Consider the following 25,604-nt stretch of genomic DNA (forward strand, 5'->3'; position numbering starts at 1 on the left):
TGAAAATTAGGTTAAGATTAGACAGATTTGTATGTAAGCTCTGTTTTAAAGCTTTCCTCTTGCATATTTACTCCTATAGAACAAATTTTAAACAGTGTTCTCTTCCACATCTGTCAGAGAGATAGCCGTGTTAGTCTGCATCTTCGAGAACAACAAGAAGTCCTGTGGCACCTTATAGACTAACAGCTATTTTGGAGCATAAGCTTTCATGGACAAATGATGGATGGGCACTGGGCAAATGATGAAGCGGGGTCTTTGCCCATGAAAGCTTATGCTCCAAAATAGCTGTTAGTCTATAAGGTGCCACAGGACTTCTTGTTCTCTTCCATATCTAGTAACGTGTGTGTGTGTGTGTGTGTGTTTTTAAATAGTTCTTTAATGATTGCAAGATGTGATGTGTAGTTACCTGATGGTTTTTACTTTAGTTACAGGATGGATCTGATATGAGTTCACCATATTCTTGTTTGCCACTTGGGGTCACTCTACCACCATTTTGTCCCTTTCATGTTCTACATTCATATTTGCTGTGCCACTCACAAAAATACTTTTGCTTCTCCTTCAACCCTCTCTACTTATAGAAAAGGAGCAGTGTGCCCCCTGAATTCATTCACTTTGAGTGGGCTTGCCTCTTTTCCAGCTGCTTTATTTCTGCATGGCTTGGAAGTGCTTCATGCTGCACAAAACAAAGGAGATCAGAAATCGGGATGCAGCTCTCATGCACTTCCTGCTGTCTTATTGATTACTGTACTTGTGGGTGGGAGGCTGGATGAGATATCTGGTATAGTAATATAAAAGCTGATTAAAGTGGCTAGTAACATTTAGAAAATCTGAGGGGCTGAGTCTTATCTTGTCTGATATGGCTGACTTGAGACAGCAAAACTGCTCTGGCTGGGTGACTGCCGTGCTTTTGCAATTCCATAAATGCGCCATATCTTTCATCAGTGTCACAGTGCATGAGTCACCAGTGCAGCACCTCCTGCTGGTTACTCTGGGAATTAGCTCACTTGTCAGTTAGGCATCCCTCCACAATATGCTCTGGACCATGTTGCTCCCCAGATCACAGAATCCTCTTCAGGATGCTGCCTTCTGGCAGTGCTCCCTGCCAGTCTCTCTCCCTTTTCTGGGGGTATCAGTAGTTCTGCATCCCACCACTGCGGCTAACTGCAATCTCGGTCTAGCCCGGGGTGTCCAATCTTTTTTCATTGGGGGCCCACGTGGCAATTTTTTCCATGTTCCAGGGACCAAACACAAAATAGCCCCAAACCACCCCCCACCACATCCAGGCTTAACCCTTCTCAACTCCAAAATGCCCCCCAGGCTTTACCCTACTACCATCACAACCCCAAGCTGCTCCCAGGCTTCATCTCCCTGCCTACAGCCCCAAGCCGCTCCCCCTCCCCAGGATTAAAACCCTCTGAGCCCCAAACCACCCCTCTACCTACCTCACAGAGGAGATTAATGCACTCCCAGCTGGCCTCCACTGCCCTCCTACTGATCTCCGGGCAGTGGCAGGGAAGAGACCAGTGCTACAGGCTCCACTCCATGGTGGGCGGCGCTGCTCCTGGGGGCTGCCAGAGGCAGTGGAAGGACTTCGGCCTGGCATCAGTGTCAGCACCAAGCCCAAGCACCCTTGGGGAGCTGCCAGCCCAGTGAGTGGGCCCTGGCTCGTCCCACCCTGCAGGCGCTGGAAAGGGGGCAGCGAGGCACCATGCTGGGTTCGTCGCACCTGAGTGTCCTGGGTCAGCCGGCGTGGGGCAGGCTTTCAACATGGTGCCTTCACCCAACTCTGTGGGCTGGGTGAAAAGGCTCTGCAGGCCAGATGCTGGCCTGTGGGCTGCATGTTGGACACCCCTGGTCTAGCACCTCACTTGAGGGTCAAGACACAGTCCATAATGGTGCAAAGGAGAAGGGGAGGAACCCAGCCTGCCTACTACTCTGGGTCTTGGCCAGCAGCCTTGTCTTGCCATCCTTCTTTCCTCCTCCTCTTCTGCCTCCTGTTGCCTGGGTCACTTCTCTGCCACCTTATATGCAGGGCTTCTTCGGCAAGATGCCCTCTGATTGGCTCCCCTAGCAGCCCTTTCCTAATTGGCTGGAATGCTGCACATGTTCCCTCCAGCCTGCTTTAACCACTTCCCTGCGGCAGTGGGGCAGCTGTCTTAATACAATCAGTTATGCAGAATCTTTGTCCTGTTGAGAGGCAGGAATGTAAGGAGGGGTCTCTGGGCTAGATCCCTTCTCATTCAGGCAACAGCCTTAACTGTGCAGATTGAGGCAGTGTCTTTAGATGAAAGGTTCATACTAGTAGCTCATTTTTTCCAAGTTGTAAATGTGCATCACCTAAGGGTGAGCTCCTTGATTCTTTCACAATGCCATAGCGTAGTTTTTCATACTTTATGGAATCATTCCCTCTCAATGGAAGTACCCATACAATTTCATACCCTTAACTTTAATATTAAACCCCTTAGCTTTAATATTATTTTCAGCCATATGGTTAGGAGAGCTGCAGCCCCTGTCCTAGATGACCTCTTTTCAGTGTTTACAGCAGGGTTTGGAGAAAAGCTAGATTTGTCTTTGCTATTTCATGACCTACAAGGTGTAATGTTGATGATCACCCCTTGAAGATTATGCAAAGTTAGCGAAGGAGAGTCATCTTGATAATCAGAGTGATATTAAACAGCATATATAATTCTCTATGAGCTTTTAGCCTTGGGTTTAGCTGTGCATTGCTGAACCACGTTTACAATTTAAAAGAGCTGTATTTGTTATTGTAATGTACAAAGTATTAAATTAAAATGTTGAGCATAAAATAATTTGAAGCAGATGGCCTGAGTCACAAAAGCATATTTAAATATAAGGGCAAGTGGAAGTACCATATTTGCAGTTTCGTTGTGTGACAATCTGCTGTGTATTGTGCCTCAATACAGAAGGGAGAGAATCAGGCTCTGACAAGGAGGGCAAAGGGGGCTTGATCACCATCTGAATATTATTCAGAATGTAATTCTGTACTGTGTCATTAAAATGACGAATTTCAATTTCATATGTTTGAGTTCTGCATATTGATCCTAGGGAAGGTTAATTTGAGGTTGGTTGGTAAGTTTTCAGTCATATCAATTCAGTGTTACTGTCAATAGGAATTTACTGTCTGACATTAAAAGTCAACAAATTGTATTTGTGAATTATGAAATTTTGATGCTTAAGTTATGAAAAAGAAGCAGTTTGCTGTATTTGAGAACCAATTTAGTGTTTAAACATTCATGTAATGTCCCAGTGCCATGTAAAATTCTACCCCCTCTGCACCAGAGATTTTCACTGTCTTCCTCTGATCCTACCTAGGTAGATTAAATCATGTTTGTGTGAACAAATTGTACAGCCACCCTTTTAGACAATCTAAATTAAATATTAGGTAATTGTGTTTAGCTGAAAAATGTATCTGTCATCCAGAAAAATAGCAAACTGTCTTGCCAATTTTATTGTGTTCCTCAAAAGACACCTACCAAGGCCATTGATATTTATCGAAAATGTATTTCAAATAGAGCCTCTTAATTTTACACAACAGGCGTAGAAGGCTCAGTGGAGCGTGCACCTTCCAAAAGAGATGACTAACATATTCTGATGTTTGTCTTGACATCTTATTACCTTTTTAAAAATATCCTCCCACCAACATAGCAGATTCATATTAATAATGTTGTGTCTATGTGCCACTACATATTTGAAAATAGAAAATATTTACATTATTTTTTAAAGTCCTACACTGTGTTCTTTTTAAATTGGTCAAAATTGGCATTTGTAATATTTTTGAGATTAATACACCAAACAACTAAAACAATAAATGTTAATGGCTTTGGGGAAGCTTCTGCATTTACTTACGCCAGCCTTACTATTAATCTTAAAGAACCTGATTCAGCACAAGGCTGTGGATATAGCTTCTGTAACAGCAGACACCTTAACAGAGAAAATGTTTTCCTGAAGCCTAAGCCAAAAAAATGGAAAAGAGGAAATGTTCTTGTCAGCAAGTTATGGAATTGCCTGGAAAGAGGAGACCTCATGTAGATAAATTGGTTGCCTCCCCGTCCTAATTATTTGGACTCTGTCTCTCTTCTTCCTCACCTGTCTGGATAGGGACCCATGTCCACTCCCTTCAGATCAAGAGGTTTTATGGCTGCACAGTCCCCTGCCTTACACAGCAACACCCCCAGGAAGTCAGCCTGTGTAAAGGCCAGTGCTTTGCTTTCTCTTTGAGAGGTATTAACAGGGTATTGCCAGCAGTTACAGGTTATCACACAGCTCCTTCTGTGTGCATCCCATACACTTACTGGGTGTGGTTCACTGTCCCATGTAATGGTAAGTAGACCACTTACAGAGCGCAAAAATGAGTGTCTGCTAGTGCCTTAATCTGAAAGCCAGCTGGCTTTTAGCTCAAACTGTAGAAGCTCCTAGATGAAGTTCCAGAGATCCCAGGTTTGAGTCCGTCTGTGGGTGGTTACATAAGCAACCACTTTTATTCTCTATGTAAAAACATTACAGAGAAAACACACTGAAAGAACTTAGATGCATTATTAAAACTTACCAGAGTTCACTCACAGCTCCTCTGCTAGGTTCTGGTAGGTGTCATTCTTTCATACCTCACAACTTGTACGCGTTGGTTAAAGTTCATATTAATTTTTAAGATTGGGAACCAGAACTGTGACCAGATGGGTCAGCCGTTTCTTTATACAGCTCAGAGAGTTCATATCCAGTCTGAAGGAACAGGAAGTGGCTGGTCAGTGGCCTTTTCCTCGGCACATAGCTTCAGAAGATTGGACTTTTGCATAACTAGAGTTGTGGAATACACATTGGCTACGTCTACACTAGCACACTACGTCGAAGTAGCCTATTTCAAAGTTAGGACATCGAAATAGGCTACTTTGACGCGTATTGTCTACACATCCTCCAGGGCTGGTGCCATCGACGTTCAAAGTCGAAGTAGCAATGGAGAACGCCGAAAGGAGCCGTCCTGGAAGGAAATGCGGAGCGTCCACGCGCAAGCACTCCCCGTTGAAATAAGGGGCCAGCAAAGCCCCAAGCCGCTGCCTTAAAGGGCCCCTCCCAGACACACTTGCCCTGCACAGCACAAGATCCACAGAGCCGACAACTGGTTGCAGACCCTGTGCATGCAGCATGGACCCCCAGCTGCAGCAGCAGCAGCCAGAAGCCCTGGGCTAAGGGTTGCTGCACATGGTGACCATAGAGCCCCGCAGGGGCTGGACAGAGTGTCTCTCAACCCCATAGCTGATGGCCGCCATGGAGGACCCCGCTATTTTGAAGTAGCAGGATGCAGATCGTCTACACGCGCCCTACTTCGACGTTGAACGTTGAAGTAGGGCGCTATTCCCATCTTCGGATGGGAATAGCGATTTCGACGTCTCACCGCCTAATGTGGATTTCAATGTTGAAATAGCACACGGCACGTGTAGACGCGACGCGTGCTATTTCGACGTTGTGCCGGCTACTTTGAAGTAGCCGGCTAGTGTAGACGCACCCATTGATTTTTTTCAGGAAACCCACTTAATTGTTATTGTCCCAAAAGTTGATGCATGTCTGCCACATTTAAATGTAGTTGTTTTGAATTCTTACTGCTTCCAAGAGCTCTTGTCTGATACAGGGGCTTCTTATTTACCTCTTTGGCTGTCTTTTTGCATCACATGGATGAGTCATATTGGTGAGCATAACGGTTCTAATGTTTATCTGTTGGGTCCCTATGTTCTTACTGGCATTTTTTTTTCCTTTCCTTTTTTACAACATTTTTTTTTCTTTCCATGTTCATATAAAACAGTGAATGAAATCGAGTAAATTTGAGAGGTTGTAGGTGTTCTATTTTCCATAGTTTTTTGTAACTTTCAGTAGTGGCACTTGTTTTTTTTTCATGTGCGCAAGAGCCATCTGCGAACAAATCTTGTGTGTATGTCTCAGTGAATTATCAGTAGATTTCTTACAATGAATTATGTTGCAGGTTGAGCTTTACCTTTGGTGATGATTTGTCCTCTACAATAAACCTTTGAGTTACGTGGGGTTTGCGTTCTTGCAACCTCTGTATAACTCAAATTTTTGTGCAAGTCAAGGGGAGACAGGAACCAGGGGGCAGCCTGGTTCCCGTCTCCCCACTGCTTGCGGGACCTGGGAGACGGACAAGCACATGGCTCCAGGCTGCCCCTGGCTCCCAGCTCTCCTCCCCTTGCAGAGCTGGGAAACTGACCAGGACATCTGATTTGGTCAGTGTCCTGTCTCCAGCCAGTGGAGGGGAGCTGGGGACCAGGGGCAGCCTGGCTCCCGGTTCTCCTCCATTTCTGGGAGCCAGGAGCCAGGCTGCCACCTGGTTGCCAGCTCCCTTCTACTCTGAGGACTGGGAAAATGCCCCTGCCAGGAGCAGTTTCCCTGCTCCTCACAGGGATGTCAGCCTGATTCATGGCTGCCGCCCCTGAGAGAAGCAGGAAACTGCTCCTCTCGGGGTGGCAAGAGTCAGGCTGCTGTCCCTGAGGGTTCACCGTATCAAAAGAATTAAGCCCAGCCTAAAATTGTGAGTTTACCTTTCTTTTTAAGCTTTGAACTACCTTCCTGTGTTTAACTTCAAACTTGCTTAAATACTGTAGGCTGAAGGTTAGATTCTATTATTATTAGGTTCAGATACAGTTTAGGAGACTGAATGAGAGACCAAAGAGAAGAAAGCATTTTTGTTTGAAGCATTCATTATTGCCTAAGGTCATAGGAAGAAATAATGATCAGGTCCAGAATATAGCAATTTCTCTGTTCTTTTGGGCCGTGTCTACACTATCCCCAAACTTCGAAATGGCCACGCAAATGGCCATTTCGAAGTTTACTAATGAAGAGCTGAAATGCATATTCAGCGCTTCATTAGCATGCGGGCGGCCACGGCACTTCGAAATTGACGCGGCTCGCCGCCGCGTGGCTCATCCCAATGGGGCTCCTTTTCAAAAGGACCCCGCCTACTTCGAAGTCCCCTTATTCCCATCAGGCAGGAATGTGTATTTCAGCGCTTCATTAGTAAACTTCGAAATGGCCATTTGCATGGCCATTTCGAAGTTTGGGGCTAGTGTAGACGTAGCCTTGGAGAAGTAAGGGAAATTTTATGCCAATTATGTATGTAAGATCTCCATGAAGTGGCCTTCAAAACACAGGAGGCTCTTTTGGCCTTTGATGTTCTCCATTTTCCTCTATGCTAGTAAGAGATGTATCAAAACTAACATTGAATGAAAACAATGCAGTCCTTACTCAAGGAAATCTCCTGTTAACGGAATAAGCTTAACCTGAGTAAGGATTATTGGCTAGTCCATTGTGGAACACCTGTCTTTACAGTTACAAAGTAATTGACTTGAGGAATGCCCAGAAAGATTAAAAAATACTGAAATTTCCTTGCCTGGAACTCTCCTGATTGTGACAGAAGCGAAGATATTATCTGAGGTCTTTCAGCATAATCACAGAAGATGGTGGAAGGGAAAACTTGTTTTTTCATGATTCTGCAGACATTGAAGAGAGGATGCCTCCACTTTGAAATAGAGATGAGATAATTTAACTTCAGAGCCTTGGATCGTCAAACCTCTGGGACTGGCAGTAGCCAAGGCCCTATAGTCTACCCCAGTCTGAGCAGGTGGTGCAGCCCCACCCTTCCCAGCTGGCCATAGAGCCTGGTTGCCAGATGCCTGAGCAGCTGTACCTTAGGTATCCTTCCTGGCCAGCTCTAGAGGTCAGAGGTGTGCAGTGTCAAATGAAAGCTGATGATGCCCTGAATCTGTGTATGTTACTTCCATGTTTGTATCACGTGTGTAAAGTTACAGATGTTTAGTCATGCAGCTGTTTGAGAAATGTTTCAGTGCTGAGGTTCACAATGGGAGGTGGGGCTCCACCCCAGCCAGGACAATAGACTGAGCAAAAGCCCAGATGGCCAACACCCGTTTTGTGATGGTGGGGTTTTCCTACTGGGAGTGCAACAAATGGAAACTCAGCACAGTGACCTGCCTGGTCAGGTGGTAAGCCAAGGCCTATGGAGAAGAAGTTTCCCTCCACATATGAAAATCTATCAGATGGGCCCTGGCAGGTACTATTCTTTGTTCTTCAATCCTCATGAGTTAAGACTGTCTGGACAGGGGGCCCATCCCTCAGAGAGATGATGTGGATTTAGTACTGGCCATCTTGGATCTTTTGTCTTGTGGCCTCCAGGGGTCCATGTCCCAGCATGTGGACCCTAGCGGGCTGGATCTACAATGCTCCAGTGGCTCAATCTATGTAACTTGAAATGACCTTTCAGAGACCTCCAACAATCAGCCAATAACATCACTGGCCTACTTCAGTAGTTATGACCGATGCATGTAAAGTATTGCTTTAACAATTCATCTCTCTAACCCTGTTCTTTATTCGTATTAATAAAACCCTTAGATATTAGATCTAAGGATCTCACTTTTTTGCATGGTTATTTGGGTAAGTTCCAAGTATATAATGACGAGGGGATGGGGCTGGACCCTTTGGGGGTCTGGAAGAATCTGTGTGGTGTTGGTGAAACAGGCTTAAGAGCCTCTCACCTGAATTTGGGGGTTGTTGGTCTGGGCTGGTACAGCAACTGAGAAATCTGTGGGTTTGCTTGGGTGGCTTCTGGTTGGCCATTGGGGCTGGCAGAGGTGCTGTGGTGGCTGGTTGGGTTTGCCTTAGCAAGAAGGAAATCCCAGCCTGGGGCTGTAGGCAGCCTGGTATTGAAGCAAAGATACCCTGGATTGATTTCTCTAGCTGAGCCCAGCAACCATGTCCTGCTACATCTCCTACCTCTCAAGGTCCCAGACCCTGGGCTCCAGCTTGAGTCTGAATTCAACATAACATTCCCAGAATTAAACGTTCTGGTATACTGTGTACGTGTAGCTAAGCATAGGTGTTTCCTTTCAGATATTCCCATACCAAGATCTTCATCTTAAAAAAAAAAAAAAAAAAAAAAAAAAAAGGTAAATTGCCAAATGACTAATGGATTTATCTCTTGCATCATACACAAAACTGAAGCACTTTAAAAGCAAAGGAATAGATAGTAACAAATGTTCTGAAACTTATATTGTCTGCACACTAAACAAACTGTTCCAGTTAGTTAAAATAATTTCTTATTCAATGATAGTACAACAGCTTTAATTGTGATCCCTGGATTTCTTTTCTCTTTTTTTTTAATGTTTTATTTTGTTAGCTTGATTTTCTTCTGTTGGGTGGAAAATACTAGCTAAAGTATTTATCTACTAACATTTTTTATTAAATATTCATTACTATGCTTTTTATATTACTGCATGTGTCATTTAATAGGGAAATGTATACATTTATCAATGATGGTAGATTTATATGTACTGTGTAGAATTTCATGTTGATCAGTGTGTTAACGCATAGATTTTTAATATTTTCTACAGAATATTGTTTTGTCTTCTGTTTTGAAATTCCAGATGAAAGACCAGTTTGTTGAACTGTGATGAAACATGCATTTCTTTATACTTGACAAGTATATGTTGTACGTATATGATTATTGTAAAATTTATGTCCTTGTATGGTTATTTAGTTGTTTCTAAATGTTTGGGTTTTGTGAATGATGTGAAAAGTGACATGGTTTTTGAAAGTAGTTTTATTTTTTCTGATTTGGAATTTCCCAGCTCTTGGGTTATTTTTAACATCTTTATCTTTTCCTTTGTGTATCTAAATGAAGTCATCATTTAATAGGGTGGATAGGATACCTGATTCTATTCAATACAAATGTCATTAATCTGGGACAGGCTGATAATGGTTCCCACAGAGCCAAGCCTCAGTCAGGCCCTGATTCAAAGTTCATTAAAGTAATTAGGTATTGATGAACACACTTACGCAGATGAAAAACAGGTTGCAACCTGACTGTGGCTCCATAATACTTTGAGGAAGGCAGAAAAACCAAATGGAGCTCAGCCATATTGGCACATTAGGTAAAAAGTGCCTCCTTATCCCAGAACAATTGTTTTGACTTGCAGTATCCTGACAATGCACCTTCTGAAAAACAATTAAGATACACCGGCACTCAAGCTGGAAATATAATTTTCAATGTGTCTGTGTCTACCTGAGCTGGCTTTGATAGAGGCACTGTATTGAAACTAGAAGTGCAGTTGTGGCAGGACAGGCAACAGAATGGGTACTTGCCCTGAGGACAGGGTCTCTTGTGGTAGTGGGTACTTGATTGAACTGTGAGACCCTCCTGTCACCTGCACTGCTGCAGGCAGACTTATATTTTTGGTGCACTAGCATGGTCAAAATTAGTGCACATATGTCTGCTCGAGCTGCAAATGACATCTGCAGCTTGAGAAAAAGATTTACCCTACACAGAGGGAGATTCTGAAAACCCCGGGTGAGTTTAAGTGGTTGTGTGTGTTAAGTGGTTAAGTGTATGTGATTGGCCTGATTGCAACAGCTAGTTGGAAGGCCAAGGACCTGAGGAAGGAATGGGGCCAGCCCTAATTTTGCCTTCTTAACGTTTGTCGTGTCCTCTGATGTCCAGGGTCAGCATCCTCCTCCTGTTGATGTGGCAGTGGATGGGGAGAAGGACAATATTTCCGTCACTGTAAGTAGGCTTTGGATGAGGCCTTCAATGTGCACGTACCTACAAAATATGCATATTCGTCATGTTCCTAAAAACAAGGCATACCTGCTCATCTCAGTTTAGTTTAACTCCAAACATTAATAACTCTTGATAAATCAACACACAGTAAACACTCAATTTATGTGAAGGTTGCACCCTGGGCAACCTGCATTTCAATCATATTTTGTGGAAATTGGAGAGAGGGTTTTGGGGAGTTCCCCAGAGTTCCCCTGGCTGGGGGAAGCGGGTGGCTGGAGCCTCTGCTCCAGCCAGCAACTCTGGCTCCTGCTGCAGGCAGGCAGGGGCCAGGTTAGGGTCAGGATAAGGTGCCTCCTGCTCCAGCTGCTGGCCATGGAGAGCAGCCATGGCACCCCTGCTGACCCCCAGCTGTGTCTTGGCCCCGGGGTTGCTAGGGCTGCTGCAGCACTGGAGCCCTGGGCTGCTCCAGCCATGCTACAGCTTGGTCCCAGGTAGCTCCAGCCGTGCCTGCCCCTCTCTGACCTGGTGTTGCAGTACCAGGCAGCCATAAGGCAGGAGCTGCCTCCTAAGGAGTCCCTGAGCTGTTTGGCCGTGCAGGGGTAAGTGGAGAAGCAGGATACAGGAGAGCAGGGTCCCCCTGGACTTGACTCACGTTAATATGAAAACTCGTAAGTCAAGTCCACGCAAAGCGAGGGTCTACTGTATCAAACCTCCAATTCAATAGGTCTCTTGGTTCCACAGCTAAGGCCACAGTGCCTCCCACCCAAGTCACCAACTTCTTTCTGCCTGAGCTACCTCATCTAGTGTATGTGACTAACACAATTTTTTTTTTCATCTGTATATCTCAAAGCACTGTTCAAAGGCCAGTAGTTAGTATTACTAACCCAACTGTACTGGCAATAGCAACTCCAACTTTAAGCTTAGGTGGTTTTTAATGAGCCACACCTGCTTAACAGTTAGCAATAATTAATCTGCTAAAGAAAGGCTTTTGATTGCTATTTACTGTATGGATCTTTTGGCTTTTCTAAATGTTAATTCCCTAGCAGAGGTCAGCATGTTCAAACAACCAGCCAACAGAGGGAAGTGTGTTTAATGGACGTATGTAGCATCTGATCCTACTGTCGTTGATTGTAAATGGATTAAAGGCACAAAATGAAATTAATGGGAGGTGGCTTAGACTGGCACTCACTCTGAAACCATTGGGCCTTAAACTACACACCACGAATGAATTTCCAAGAATTAGTAACTATGTGAAAATCATGCAGGAATAGTAACTAGCAGTTTTCATTTCAGACAATAACTCTTACCTATGTATCTATAGTAGACGCTCGATTTACATGAGGGTTCCATTCCCACACAACCTTGCATACCCTAAATTTTGTGTAAGTCGGGGGTGGCTTTTTCCCCAGTGGAGTGCCCGCGGCTGCCACTTTCCTGGGGCTCTGGGTGGGGCAGCGCCTGCTGTCACCACTTTCCCAGGGCTGAAGTGGGGGGCGCCCACTGGTGCAGCCAGGAGGAGTTGCCCCCCCCATATCACCCTGTCCCATATGTGGGACAGGCAGATATGGTTGCCCTAGCTGTGGGAGGGGGCAAGGGGGTTAAGCCTGGGATGGGTTAAGGGTGCAGGGGAGATGGGGGTGGAGGTGAACTGGAGCCATGCGCCAATGGTGACCAGGGCTGGCGGGGTTGAGCTCAGGGGGGGATTTTGAGTTGCACTTAACTTGCGGTAATGTGAGGTAAGCGCAACTTGAAGTCATGCATTTTGAGGGTTTACTGTACTGAGGAAAAGACAATATTTCAGATCAAGGTAATTGTTAATGATCTTTATTGCAAAAAACAGTTTGAAACATTTTTCTTTGCTTTCATTTTGGGAGAGAGGAACAGACTGGCAAGGATTTATAATGAAAAACCTGGTTGTATATCTGACTCTGGAGAGGCCTTTCTATGATAAATGTAGCTCAGAAGTTTCATGTGACTGAGTAAACTAATTTCCTGTATTTTCCTTCCTCAGCGTTGACCTTTGCTTTAGGAACCACATATCAGCATGGATATGCTAATCTTCGTAATTGCTGGTCTCCTTGTGCATTGCGTATTCTTGGCCTCTATTTTTGACATCTACTTCACCTCTCCTTTGGTTCATGGCATGACTCCTCACCGTACTCCATTGCCACCACCTGCTAAGCGACTGGTGCTTTTTGTTGCTGATGGCTTGCGGGCAGATGTGTTGTATGAATTAGATTATGATGGTACTCCTCGAGCACCTTACCTTAGGTAAGTGTCTCTGATAACACTTTGTTCCTAAAAATCTTAAGTCATGCTGTCCCATTAAACATTTTGCAAAATTGCCTTCTCTTCAGGGAGAAGAGAAACAGATTCAGAATAGTGGTAATTTCTGATCAGGTCCTCTGTGATTCCAGGGCTGAATATTATATTGCAGAATTATGTTCCACAAAAGTAAATTAAAAAAAAATCAAACCTTAGGATTCTGAAGAAAAGTATTTAAACATAAATTGAGTTCAAACTGATGGTGTGTTATCTTATTCCCTGGTACCACTGGACTCCACACCTGGGCAGAGCTCCCCCTTTGTACGATGAGGAGGATCTTTCTTTAGAGTCCCATATTTCTGTGTAAGATTCCTGTACCTGCCAAATTAGGGGCACCTTCTATGACACCTTCAAGGACTGTGATGATTCATGTGAGCCGCAAACCCAGGCTTCTCCTCACTGCTGTGAGCAGCAGTGGATGCCATGTCATTGACCCTATGTTCCATAGTGGGACCCTTAGCTGCCTATTACAACAGTTCTTGGGCTGCTGGCAGGGACACCGGGGAGGCAGGCCTCTACTTCATTTCTTCACTATCTCAATAATTGGAGGAAGACTTTGAAGAGCAAGAAGCGAGGGCAGACAAGAAGGCTGTTAATTAGTATCTCCTTATCTTCCCCAGTGGCCTCCCCCACTTTTGTGGCCAATGACTTCAAACAATTTAAGGAGCTAATCAAATGTGTTGCGGACTCATTGCACATCCTCCTTGAGTTGCTCCTGGAGTTGCAGCACAAGCTCAAAGACATTTTGTATGTGACGCCTTCTACTTTGGAGTGACTCTGTCCTTTTATGAGGCCCTTCTAGATTCCAAGACCATCTAACAGACCCAGCTAATTAGGGTTGCCAACTGTCTAATCTCACAAAGCACACATCCTTGTCTCACCCCGTCTGTGAGGCCATGCCCCTTCCTGCCACATCTCAGAGTCTCTGTCCTGCTACATCCCTTCTCCCCAGTTGCTTGTTCTCCTCACCCTTACTCACTCTCTCTGGGCTGTGGCATAGGATTTGGGTGTAGGAGGGGGTGCAGGCTCTGTGCTGTCACCACAGGGTTCATCGTGTGGGAGGGTGCTTTGGAACCTGAGGTAGGGAGTTGGAGTGCAAGAGATGTGGGTTCTTGGAGCGAGATTGGGTGCAGGAGGGGACTGGGGCAGGAAGTTGGGATGCTGAGAGGGGACTCAGGGCTTCGGATGGGAGAGACGAAGAGCCTGGGTGCTGGCTTAGTGGCACATACCTCAGGTGGCTCCTATTTGATAGCACAGTTGTGCTAAGGCAGGATTCCTGCCTGCCCTTGTCCTGCACTACATCTGGAAGTGGCCAGCACATCCTTGTGGCCCCTGCATGCTGCTCCAACCTGTAGGGACAATCTTCACTACTTTCACTGCTCCCATTGGCAGCAGTTCCTGACCAGCCAGAGATTCAGAGTCAGTGCTCGCAGGGTTGGTTCTGCGTGCTGCTCCTGCTCCCGGCTTGTGCCAGCCGCTTCTGGGAGTGGAATGGATCCAAGATAGGTGGTGAAACCGCCTGAGCCCCACTGTGCTGCTGGATTTTTAGTGGCCTTAAAATCTCCTGGTTTGGCTTCAGTAGCCTTCCAGGTGACTGCTGGCGAAACCAGGAGGGGTGGCAGTTGGGTTTTCAACTTTCTTCTGTCTTGCCTCTTTTCTGAGGCCCTGACTGTACTCACTGCAGCCCTCACTCTCCCCCCTCCTCACTCACTTCCACTGGGCTGTGGCAGGGGGTTGGGGAGGAAGTGAAGGGTCTGGCTGGGGGTGTGGGCACTGGGGTGAGGCTGGGGATGAGAAGTATAGAGTGCAGGAGTGGGCTCAGGGCAGGGCAGGTGTGGGGTAGAGTTCTGAGAGGTAGCTTGGCTATGGGTGGGGGTTCCAACCTGGGGCAGGTAGTTTGGGGCACAGGCTCTAACCAGACGGCACTTACTGCAGGCAGCTCCCAGTCAGCATCACAGCAGGGTTAAAGCAGGCTCTCTGTTTGTGGGGTGTGCACAGTCCACGCACCCAGGCGCCATCCCCATAGCTCCCATTGGCTGCAGTTCCCAGCCAATAGGAGTTGGAGAGCCAGTGCTGGGGGGGGCGGGGAGTTTAGCAAGTGAAGCTTGTTGATCACCCCTGCTGTGCCTAGGTGCCAGCCACTTCTGGGAGTGGCATAGAGCCAAGGTGGATAGAGTCTGCTTTATCCCTTATCCCTTTTGCACTGTTGAACAGACTTTTAAAAGCCCAGACAGCAGTGCTAACTGGAGCTGCCTTGGTCTCTCTTCTGCATTCTGTAAGAAAATCAGAGGCCTGGCAACCCTACAGCTAATGGCACCATCCTCATGTAAAATGTTATTAAAAGTTAGTGTGTCCCAGCCAATAACTGTGATGTTTTATTTTCACATCTTTCGAACTCTGAGGCTGTTTAAACAGTAAATGAATGTGACAGAGAGCACCACATTTAATTTACCCAGCATGGCAAGGAAAAAATGCCTTGACCTTTATAGCCATAAGAGTTACTCCGCAGCAGTTCCACAATTTAGGACTGCAAATTACCATGCTCATATGGTAAAATACAATTACAGTAACTATTCCAACTTCACTTGGTTTATTGACTACCTTCAGGCAGAACTTTGCAAACAGAAGGTTCGTTTATTGCTAGAACATCATTACAGACCTCCCTAGGTGCAACTGATACTGCATGACTCCATGGCAGTCATGGTATATTGAGCATCCTGGCTGCAATCCTCTGGATTCTCTAGGAAGCACCAAAATACTGTCTAGAATCTCCCTTTTTCTGAAAGCTTTTGCTGAGGTCCGTGATGAATCATTGCACACATTGAGGGACTCTGGGCTTCTTTGCAATAGCTCGGGATTTTTATACCTGTAATTAAACAAAGATCCCAGTTGACTCAGATTTTCTACCTTGTCCAGTTTGCTGGTTTCCAGACACCTACTGATCTGCCTAAAAAGAAAATAATGTTTCAGACAGAGACCACTCACCACATACTCTTCGACGACTTAAGTTTTGATATTTTTTGATGGTTCTAGATCAATTTTGCTTCTTGGTTCTCCTGTTCCATTGTTTTACTTGACTCTCTCTCCGTTTGGGGACTTTTCTCTCCCTCCGTCTTCATGGGAGAAGATTACTTCTGAGAAATGGGTATTAAAGATTGTAAAATTGAGTAGCTCCATTGTACCTCTTGTCTTCGTCCCTCATCAGTGACCCCTCTCGGTTATGAAACTTAGTCCAGAAAAAGGGCAGCATTACAAGAAATATGCACAATGGGCTCTTTTTTATTTATTGAGGAAGAAAGAAACCTAACCTGGAAATTTACAGGTAAAATGAAGGAGATGCAAAAGCTAGAAAAAAAATTGAGGGAGGAAAAAGATGAATAACCTTTATTAGAAAAAAGTGAATAACCTCTACTATAAAAAGGTAGAAATAGAAAAATGTATTAACTAGAAATGGATGATAATATGTATTAACCTCCTATCTCCACAATGGTGGCTGACTATGATGGTAATTACGGCTGGTAAGTATTAGTTATAGTGACAAAAATATGATTTTTGAATTTAATACTAATAGCATCTAGCCATTACTTTTTCTGTGTCAACAAACTACCTTTGCATGAATATGTAGTCTTGTGAAGTAATTACTTGTATTTTCTTTTCAGGAAAATCATAGAAAACAAAGGCAGCTGGGGAATATCTCATACTCACGTTCCAACAGAATCTAGACCAGGGCATGTGGCAATTATAGCTGGATTTTATGAAGATGTCAGTGCAGTTGCTAAAGGTAGGAAAGCAACAGGTCCCAACAAATTTAACATCATCCACCAAATAAGTTCATTTGGTGGCATAGTGAAGTAAAAAATCGGTCACTACATGTGAACATAATAGACTAAAAAACATGAGTTAATTTTTGAAGAATTCTCCACTATTAATATTTGCAGAAATAGGATTTGTATAGTTTTATTCATGTTTGAGGGTTAATTATTGTACTGTACTTTCATTCATGAGTCCATGAGTTTGGAGTTTGTAATTCATGACACCTGGACTAGGGACTGCTAATTGTGCTTCTGAGTTGGGGGTGATTTAGAGCAGGGGTGGGCAAAGTTTTTACCTTGGGCCCCACTTTTCGTCCCTGCAATTAGTAGGGGTACCCCCAAGCTGTCTAATGTCATACAAACTGAGGGAAATTTTGGATTATAGTCACATGAACAGAAAAAAAAAACAACCTTTCAGCACGTGTAAGCAAATAAGTATGTAGACTGTATAACTTTATTAATTGGTGTATATAACTATGACTACACATACATAAAAACAATAACGTATTTTAACATTTTTAATGAGATGGATGAGTCTAAAACCCAACAGCTGATTGTGCTGCACCCCCATTATGAAATGGCTTGCCCCCACTGGGGGCCTGCCCCCTGCTTTGTGGACCCCTGATTTAGAGGATTCGTCAGTAATGGGTTATTTACAATTTGTCTTTAGGATGTTAATTCAGATCTGGCCCCAGTTAGCAGTGACTGAATGTTTTTACCTTATGTTGTCTCTATAATAACCTGTGTGTAGGACTTCAGCCAACCAGTATACTGGTCTGCATGCAGGCTTTCACCTGACATAGGTGGGTCAAATTTCTGTGGACTTCATCTGGAGGTGGTGGTGAAAAGAATTTTGATCTTCAATAGTGTGTTCCTGCTCCCAAAGGGATCCACATGCCAGCATCAGCTGCAAATGTGGGAGTGGGGCTACATCTACACTAGGACACTTAGTCGAAGTAGCCTATTTCAAAGGAAGAACATGGAAATAGGCTACTTTGATGATTATCGTCTACACATCCTCCAGGGATGGTGACGTCGACGTTCAACGTCTAAGTAGAGCTGGGGAACATTGAAAGGAGCCGACCCGGAACGAAACACGGAGTGTCCACGCACACAAGCCCCCCTTTTGAAATAAGGGACCAAGAAGGCACGTGGACGGGGTCACAGAGCAGACTAGCCCTTCCGGGGCAGCTGCAAGCCGCTCCCTTAAAGGGTCCCTCCCAGACACACCTGGCTTTCACTGCACAAGCAGCCCTGCGTTGGTGATACAAGCCTCGCAGACCTTGAGCCCGCAGACATGGACGTCCAGCAGCAGCTGGAAGCCCTCCAAGCCTCCTCCAGCGGAGCAGGTGCCCTTCTAGATGCTGCCTGGGCAGCTGCCCAGCACCTTTTGGAATGGGAGCCCTCCCCAGTGGCACCAGGAGATACCCTAGACCATCGGGCCCTCCGGCTCCTCCCCCTCCTCCGGGTGCCCCGCTGACTCTGGAGCTACCCCTCCAGCACCGAGTGGTGGGAGCACCTGGTTATGGGGGGAATGGAATGATGAACAGTGGCTGTGGAACTTCTGCATGAGCCGGCAGACCTTCATGGAGCTCTGCCAGTGGCTCACCCCTGCACTCGGGCACCACGACACCCGGATGCGGCGCGCCCTCCCCGTCGAGAAGAGGGTCGCAATAGCTGTCTGGAAGCTGGCCACTCCAGACAGCTACCGCTCCATGGGCTAGCAGTTTGGAGTGGGAAAGGCCACAGTCGGGGCTGTCCTCATGGAGGTAAGGAGGCCTGGGTCTGAACCCCCTGGGTGAGGGGGGCCTGAGGAGGGGGTCCTGGGTGAGGGGGTCACATTCTGCAAACCCTCACAGGCACCCATGTTCCCTCTGCACAGGTGGTGCGTGCACTCAGTGCCCTGCTGCTGAGGAGGGTCATCAGAGTCGAGGACCTGGACGCAGCCGTCGAGGGATTCACCACCATGGGATTCCCCAACTGCTTTGGAGCCGTCGATGGGACCCACATCCCCATCCGCACCCCAGAACACGGTGGTGGCTGCTATATCAACAGGAAGGGCTACCACTCTGTGGTCCTGCAGGCCATGGTGGACAGCTGTGGCCGCTTCCAGGACATATACGTGGGCTGGCCCGGCTGTACCCATGATGCATGCGTTTTCTGGAATTTGGGACTATGCCCTCTGGGGGATACCACCACTGTACCCCTCTGCATTGTTGGGGATGCGGCTTACCCGCTCCAGCCCTGGCTTCTGCGGCCCTATACAGGCCACCTCAATGCTAGCCAGAAGCGCTACAACGCCCGACTCAACCATGCCCACCAAGTGGTCGAGCGAGCCTTCGGGCGCTTGAAGGGCCACTGGCGTTGCCTCCTGGCATACCTCAACCTGGGCGTCCAAAACGTCCCCCAGGTTGTGGGGGCCTGCTGCACACTCCACAACCTGGTGGAAAGCAAGGGGGAGGCCTTCGTGCGGGGCTGGGCACTGGAGGCTGGAACAGCCTAACCCCAGCCAGCCGCTGCCCTGAGCCGCTAGGCCCACCAGGATGGGGTCCAGGTCCGGGCGGCCCTGAGGGAATACTTCGACCAGGGGGCCTAGTGAGCGACACCCAGGCCATCCCTGCAACCCGCCCCAGCACCCACACCCCACCCTCACCAAAAGGACATGAGACACAGGTTTTTTGAAAAATAAAACTGTCATTATTTACATAACCAAAATTTTTGCCTCTTTTCAGCATATATAAACCAAATAAAACAGAATCATTGAAAATAAATATATACAGGTGGGGGCATCTATAAGAAACTATGTACAGGGGGGTCAACTATAAATAACTATATACAAGGACAGGGACAACTATATACAGGGGGGAGATGTGGGCAGGCCACACATTGTCCCATCATTCCAGGGCGGAGGTGGAAGGGTGCGACCCCCGGCGCGTTCGGGTGACCAGTGCCCCCCGAGCCGGGGTCCCCGGCGAGGCTGGCTGGGGGCCGGGAGGACAGAGAGGTATGGCCAAGGTGGGTCCTCAGCCCGGTCATTGGCCCCAGGTGGCTCCTGCCCTGCAGAGCTGGTGGGTGGGGTGGCAGGCGGGGCAGCGGGCGGGGCAGCACGGAGGACATTGGGGGTGGGCAGACGGGCCACCAGCTCCTCAAAGGTGTTGGCCACCCAGTTGAAGGTGGCCATAAACTCCCGCCAGGCCTCCCGGTGCCAGGCAGCCTCCCGCTCCTCAAATTGGAGTCTCCGCTCCATGATGTCCGCCGGGCGCCGGAGGGCAGCAGCCACCTCCGGGTCACATGTGCTGCGGCAGTGGCCCTGGTGGGGGTGGGCCCTTCCCGGTGCAGGCGGCGACCCCGGGTGTTGGTGGTCCGGTGGTCTCGGGACCATGGATGGTGTGGGTGCAGAAATAGGGGGAAATGGGGAAGGGAGGCCGTGAGTACCCAGCCCTGACCCGTGGCCCACCACCATCCCCCCAAGGGCCTGTGGTTCCCCCCCCTTCCCCCATAGGTGCATGCAGTGATCCTGTGGGTGGCCCCTTCCAGTGGTCCACCCCCTCACCTCCCAGTGGGGGTGGGGCAGGGCACTGTCCATGAGTGGAGTTGCTGCTGGGCACTGGTGGCTGTGGCACCGTCCCTGGGCCATGGTCTGCCTGGGCCATGGCAGGCTGGGGTGTTGTGGGGATGTGGGGGGCCCCCGATCGAGTGGTGCCCCCGCCCCATGCTCAGGGGGTCTGTGCCCTGTGGAGTACGTACCCGACGGTGCGCTGCCAGGATCAGGAGAGGCCCCTCTAGCGGACACCTGGCTGGAGCTGCGAGATGGGATGTCCAGCACGAGCTCCCCCTCCTCGCTGGACCACTTGGTGGCGGGGGTGGAGGGTCCCGGCTCTGGCCCTGGTGGGGGCAGGGCTGGGCTCCGGATCCGACCCTGGCTCCGAGGCCGGCTGGGGCTCATCGGCCGTGGTGTCAAGGTTGGCTGGCGGGAGGAGGTGCCCCAGGGGGCCCAGGATAGCCCTGAGCTCCCGGTAATAGGGGCAAGCGGTGGGGGCAGCCCCAGACCGGCTGGCTGAGTCCCAGGCCTGGGCGTAACCCTGCCGCAACTCCTTGACCTTACTCCTGACATGGTCAGGAGTGCGGGCAGGGTGACCCCGGGCAGCCAGGCCCTCGGCCAGCCAGGCGAACACCTCCGCATTCCGCCGCTTGCTCCCCATGATATGTAGCACCTTCTCCTCACCCCAGAGCCCCAGCAGGTCACAGAGCTCAGGGTCAGTCCAGGAGGGGCTCCGCTTCCTACCCCGCCGGATGGAGGCCTGGGAGCCCTGGGATGGCCCAGAGGGCGGGCGTTGGGGAGGCTGGCTGGCTGCCATGGTGCCCCTCTGGGCTGTGCAAGGACACCTCGTGGCATGGCCGCTGCCTGCACAGTGTCAGCTTCCTGCTATGGGGTTTCTGGGTCCATGCAGCTTTAAGAACTGCTGGGCATGGAGATCATGGAGCCCCGCAGGGGCTGGACAGCATGTCTCTGCCTAATAACTGATTGCCACCAGTGCGGAAACTGCTATTTCAAAGTAGCCGGACACGGATCATCTACACATGCCCTACTTTGACGTTGAACATCGAAGTAGGGCGCTGTTCCGATCTTCAGATGGGAATAGAGATTTCAGCGTCTTGCCGCTTAACGTCGATTTGAATGTCGAAATAGCACATGGCGCGTGTAGACGCGTTGCGTGCTATTTCGACGTTGTGCCGGCTACTTCGAAGTAGCCAGCTAGTGTAGACGCACCCTGGAGGAGATGGCATGGACTGTCTCTCTGTATAGTTCTGTTGCCTATCTCTATGGAAACAGGCAACAACTCTGGAAGGAGCCACTTTATGGGAAATAAATCCTGCCTCATAGGGCAGAATTTACTCAATAAATATCTGGAGATTGGGACAAGAACGTAGAATATGAGGGGTCAAAGGCCCTTATGGAGGGCCATATAGCAAAGCTATCATAAAGACTGTTCTTTTAAAAAATATTTGTTTATTTATTTTTTAACTTGATGCATTTGAACCTGGGTCTAAATAAAATTAGTTGATGATCTTAGTCCAGTTCCTATTGAACTCTAAACATGATGGAAACTTTGTATAGGTTAAACCTCTCTAATCCAGAACTCCTTTGGCTGGCAACATCCATAATCTAGTATGATTTTAATTAGCTTGGTGACCACATGTCATGAGTGTGGCCAAGTTTCCTGTGATCTAGTAAAGTTTGTGTCCAGCCATCAGTCCTGGCTCTCAGTGTTCTATGCTGTTGTTTAGTTGTAATTTACCCCTAAATATCTTCTAAGAGCCAAGTAAACAGTGGAAGTGTTGCTAATGCTGCTAAACAATATTTACCTCCTGTGGTCCAGGACAAATTCTCTTGTCTGGCATGGGTCAGGTCCTGAGGGTGCTGGATTATAGAGGTTCAACTTGTACTGCACATGGAGAAGGCCAAAACTTTAAGGCTGTGTCTACACTAGCTCCCAACTTTGAAGGGAGCATGGCAATTATTGTTGGGAGATTACTAAGGAAGTGCTGCAGTGCATATGCAGTACTTCATTAAGCTAATTCTCCCCCATGAAAACTTTGAAGCTGCAAACTTTTTGAGGAGTAAAGGGACTTACTTCAAAGTCCCCGCAGGTTAGCTGGGGCTACGCACAGGCCGGCACTTCGAAGTTTGCCACTTCGAAATTGCCGTGGGGGAAAATTAGCTTAATGAAGTGCTGCATATGCACTGCAGCACTTCATTAGTAATATCCCGACACCCTACTTACCATGCTCCCTTCCAAGTTGAGAGCTAGTGTAGACGCAGCCTAAGTCACTTAAAATTATTTGATCAATACAGAAGAAAAGCTTCCAGGTTAATACCTGGAAGTACTGGTCAAGTTCAACCACTTTTGAGCTATGTATGCACAAAGTAGTCTTTAAATTATCTTACTTTGAAAAAAAGTGATAACAAGTTTGTTTGTCATCCTTGCCAGTGGAAAGAAAGAGTAGACTAGTATCTTGGACTTATTAAAACCTTTAACAGCAGACACAATGAAGATCAACCAAAATTTGTTTAGAGTTATAAGCATAAACCAATTGGATTAAAATGAAGTGAGGTGTAATCTTAACTCTAGCATTTACTAGAAAATTCCATGATGGGTTAACTCAAAGGGGTTCCCTTGGGGTTGGCACCTGGTGTGCTGATCAAGCCACTGAGCCCACTTTCCTGCCCTCTGAGGCTCTGTATCCCCCTTTCTTGCTGGGTCAGAAGCTATGGTCTCTCCCATCCAAGGCACAGAATTGGGGTAACAGCCCTAACACAGACACTGAACCATCTCAGTTATGAGAGAGCTCAGCTATAGGGCTGTTGACAGTACCCAAGAATCCAACTCCCAAAAGGACCAAAACCTCAAATAAATCTGTCTTATTCTGAATAGGTTTTACACAGGAAATCTTGTAAGTTCACCCTCTTTATTAATGAGAGGTATGCACAGTGGTTGCTCCCCTCCCGCTGCACTCAGTAGCAATTACTTACAAGTGAAAAGAAACAGATCAAAATAAGATACTAAGCCAAAATAAACAAAACAGGCCAGCTAATCCTAATATACTGAGAAACTTGTTACAAGCAGATGCTTACCCTGACAGTTGTAATGATTTCTTTCACAAGCTAGGAAGCCTCTTATCATGGACCCAGTCCCTTCCTCTGGTCAGTCTTAGATGTTTCGAGCAGGCATCTTGGGTGGCAAGTGTGGGAGGTCAGGGTCTGGCATCTGGCAACTACCTCCCATTGTTTGTTTCCCCCCGCTTTATATCCATTTTGCCCAAGGTGGGAATTTTGTGTGCTCAGTTAAGATTTTTCTCAGTGAAAAATTATTTACCTTTTCCCATAATACAAGAACTAGGGGACACCAAATGAAATTGATGGGTAGTAGGTTCAAAACTAATAAAAGGAAATTTTTCTTCACACAGCGCACAGTCAACCTGTGGAACTCCTTGCCCGAGGAGGCTGTGAAGGCCAGGACTCTATTAGGGTTTAAAAAAGAGCTTGATAAATTTTTGCAGGTTAGGTCCATAAATGGCTATTAGCCAGGGATAAAGTATGGTGCCCTAGCCTTCAGAACAAGGGCAGGAGATGGATGGCAGGAGATAAATCACTTGATCATTGTCTTCTGTTCTCCTTCTCTGGGGCAGCTGGCATTGGCCACCGTCGGCAGATGGGATGCTGGGCTGGATGGACCTTTGGTCTGACCCAGTATGGCCATTCTTATGTTCTTATGTTCCCATTGAGTGGAAAAGTACCAGATTTAATGTTTTATTTAGTTAGCTTGATTTTCTTCTGTTGGGTGGAAAATACTAGCTAAACTATTTATCTACTAACATTTTTTTTATTAAATATTCATTGCTATTCTTTTTATATTACTGCATGTGTCATTTAATAGGGAAATGTATACATTTATCAGTGATGGTAGATTTATATGTATTGTGTAGAATTTCATGTTGATCAGTGTGTTAACGCGTAGATTTTTAATATTTTCTACAGAATATTGTTTTGTCTTCTGTTTTGAAATTCCAGATGAAAGACCAGTTTGTTGAACTGTGATGAAACATGCATTTTTTTATACTTGACAAGTATATGTTGTACGTATATGATTATTGTAAAATTTATGTCCTTATATGGTTATTTAGTTGTTTCTAAATGTTTGGGTTTTGTGAATGATGTGAAAAGTGACATGGTTTTTGAAAGTAGTTTTATTTTTTCTGATTTGGAATTTCCCAGCTCTTGGGTTATTTTTAACATCTTTATCTTTTCCTTTGTGTATCTAAATGAAGTCATCATTTAATAGGGTGGATAGGATACCTGATTCTATTCAATACAAATGTCATTAATCTGGGACAGGCTGATAATGGTTCCCACAGAGCCAAGCCTCAGTCAGGCCCTGATTCAAAGTTCATTAAAGTAATTAGGTATTGATGAACACACTTACGCAGATGAAAAACAGGTTGCAACCTAACTGTGGCTCCATAATACTTTGAGGAAGGCAGAAAAACCAAATGGAGCTCAGCCATATTGGCACATCAGGGTAAAAGTGCCTCCTTATCCCAGAACAAATACCAGATTCAAAATAGGTTCCAGCATCCGTTGGCCTGGGCGCATATCTTTGTAGGACCAACCACAGTGTGCTAACAGGAAATGCAAAACCATCCACGGGTAATTGACTTGATCACTGAGCCATCAAGTTCTCAAAGTATTACTAATGGCTTTTACTAGAATACATAGACTAACAAAATAAGTTTCCACTTAATATTTTGAACTTCATATAAAAGAAAGATAAATGCACAGAAATAGGATATACACATTGAGGGGATCACAGTCTTTTGAATGGTAGGTTACATGACCTGTTTTGCAGAAAGTGTTTTCAACTTATGTATATTCATGAGCCAGTTTTCAAAAAGTATGAGGGGCCTCATGACAATATTATTAAAATAAACCTTTAAAATGTTTTCTGTTTTCTAGTGCTGTTAATCATCAGGCAGTGGCCTGCATCTGGTACTCTCTTACTCCTGGAAAACCCCATTAACATTAATGTTCGTTTTGACAGGATGGAAAGAGAATCCAGTTGAATTTGATTCATTTTTCAATGAAAGTAAATATACTTGGAGCTGGGGAAGTCCAGATATTTTACCTATGTTTGCTAAAGGTAAGCTTACATTATGTGCATCAGTTTAACTGATAAACCATGTCATAGCCACCAGTGTAGTGTATAACAGTTTTTTTTAAAGTAAATTAGTAAGAGAGGTATTGGCAGGAGTTTCCAATAATTAGTACTTCTGTAGGCCTTTGTATTATTATAAATTACCCTTTGCATACAGAAATT

General features: G+C 46.4%; 1 protein-coding gene across 6 annotated transcripts in view; it reads left to right on the plus strand.

Moving 5' to 3' along the window:
- Positions 1-25,604, plus strand: part of PIGN (phosphatidylinositol glycan anchor biosynthesis class N) — a 209,606-nt gene that overhangs the window by 16,871 nt on the left and 167,131 nt on the right. For 3 of the 6 annotated variants that reach the window (XM_074985941.1, XM_074985945.1, XM_074985943.1), the window contains exons 2-5: positions 10,532-10,594; positions 12,603-12,862; positions 16,576-16,697; positions 25,329-25,427. In XM_074985941.1, coding sequence (XP_074842042.1) covers positions 12,636-12,862; positions 16,576-16,697; positions 25,329-25,427 — 448 coding nt within the window. In that variant the 5' untranslated portion in view covers positions 10,532-10,594; positions 12,603-12,635. Of the gene's footprint in view, positions 1-9,463; positions 9,524-10,531; positions 10,595-12,602; positions 12,863-16,575; positions 16,698-25,243; positions 25,428-25,604 lie in introns of those variants that run through there. The other 3 variants (XM_074985942.1, XM_074985944.1, XM_074985946.1) reach the window with 3 other exon arrangements.

This window comes from Carettochelys insculpta, chromosome 2 (assembly GCF_033958435.1).
Source record: "Carettochelys insculpta isolate YL-2023 chromosome 2, ASM3395843v1, whole genome shotgun sequence".
Lineage (NCBI taxonomy): Eukaryota > Metazoa > Chordata > Testudines > Carettochelyidae > Carettochelys > Carettochelys insculpta.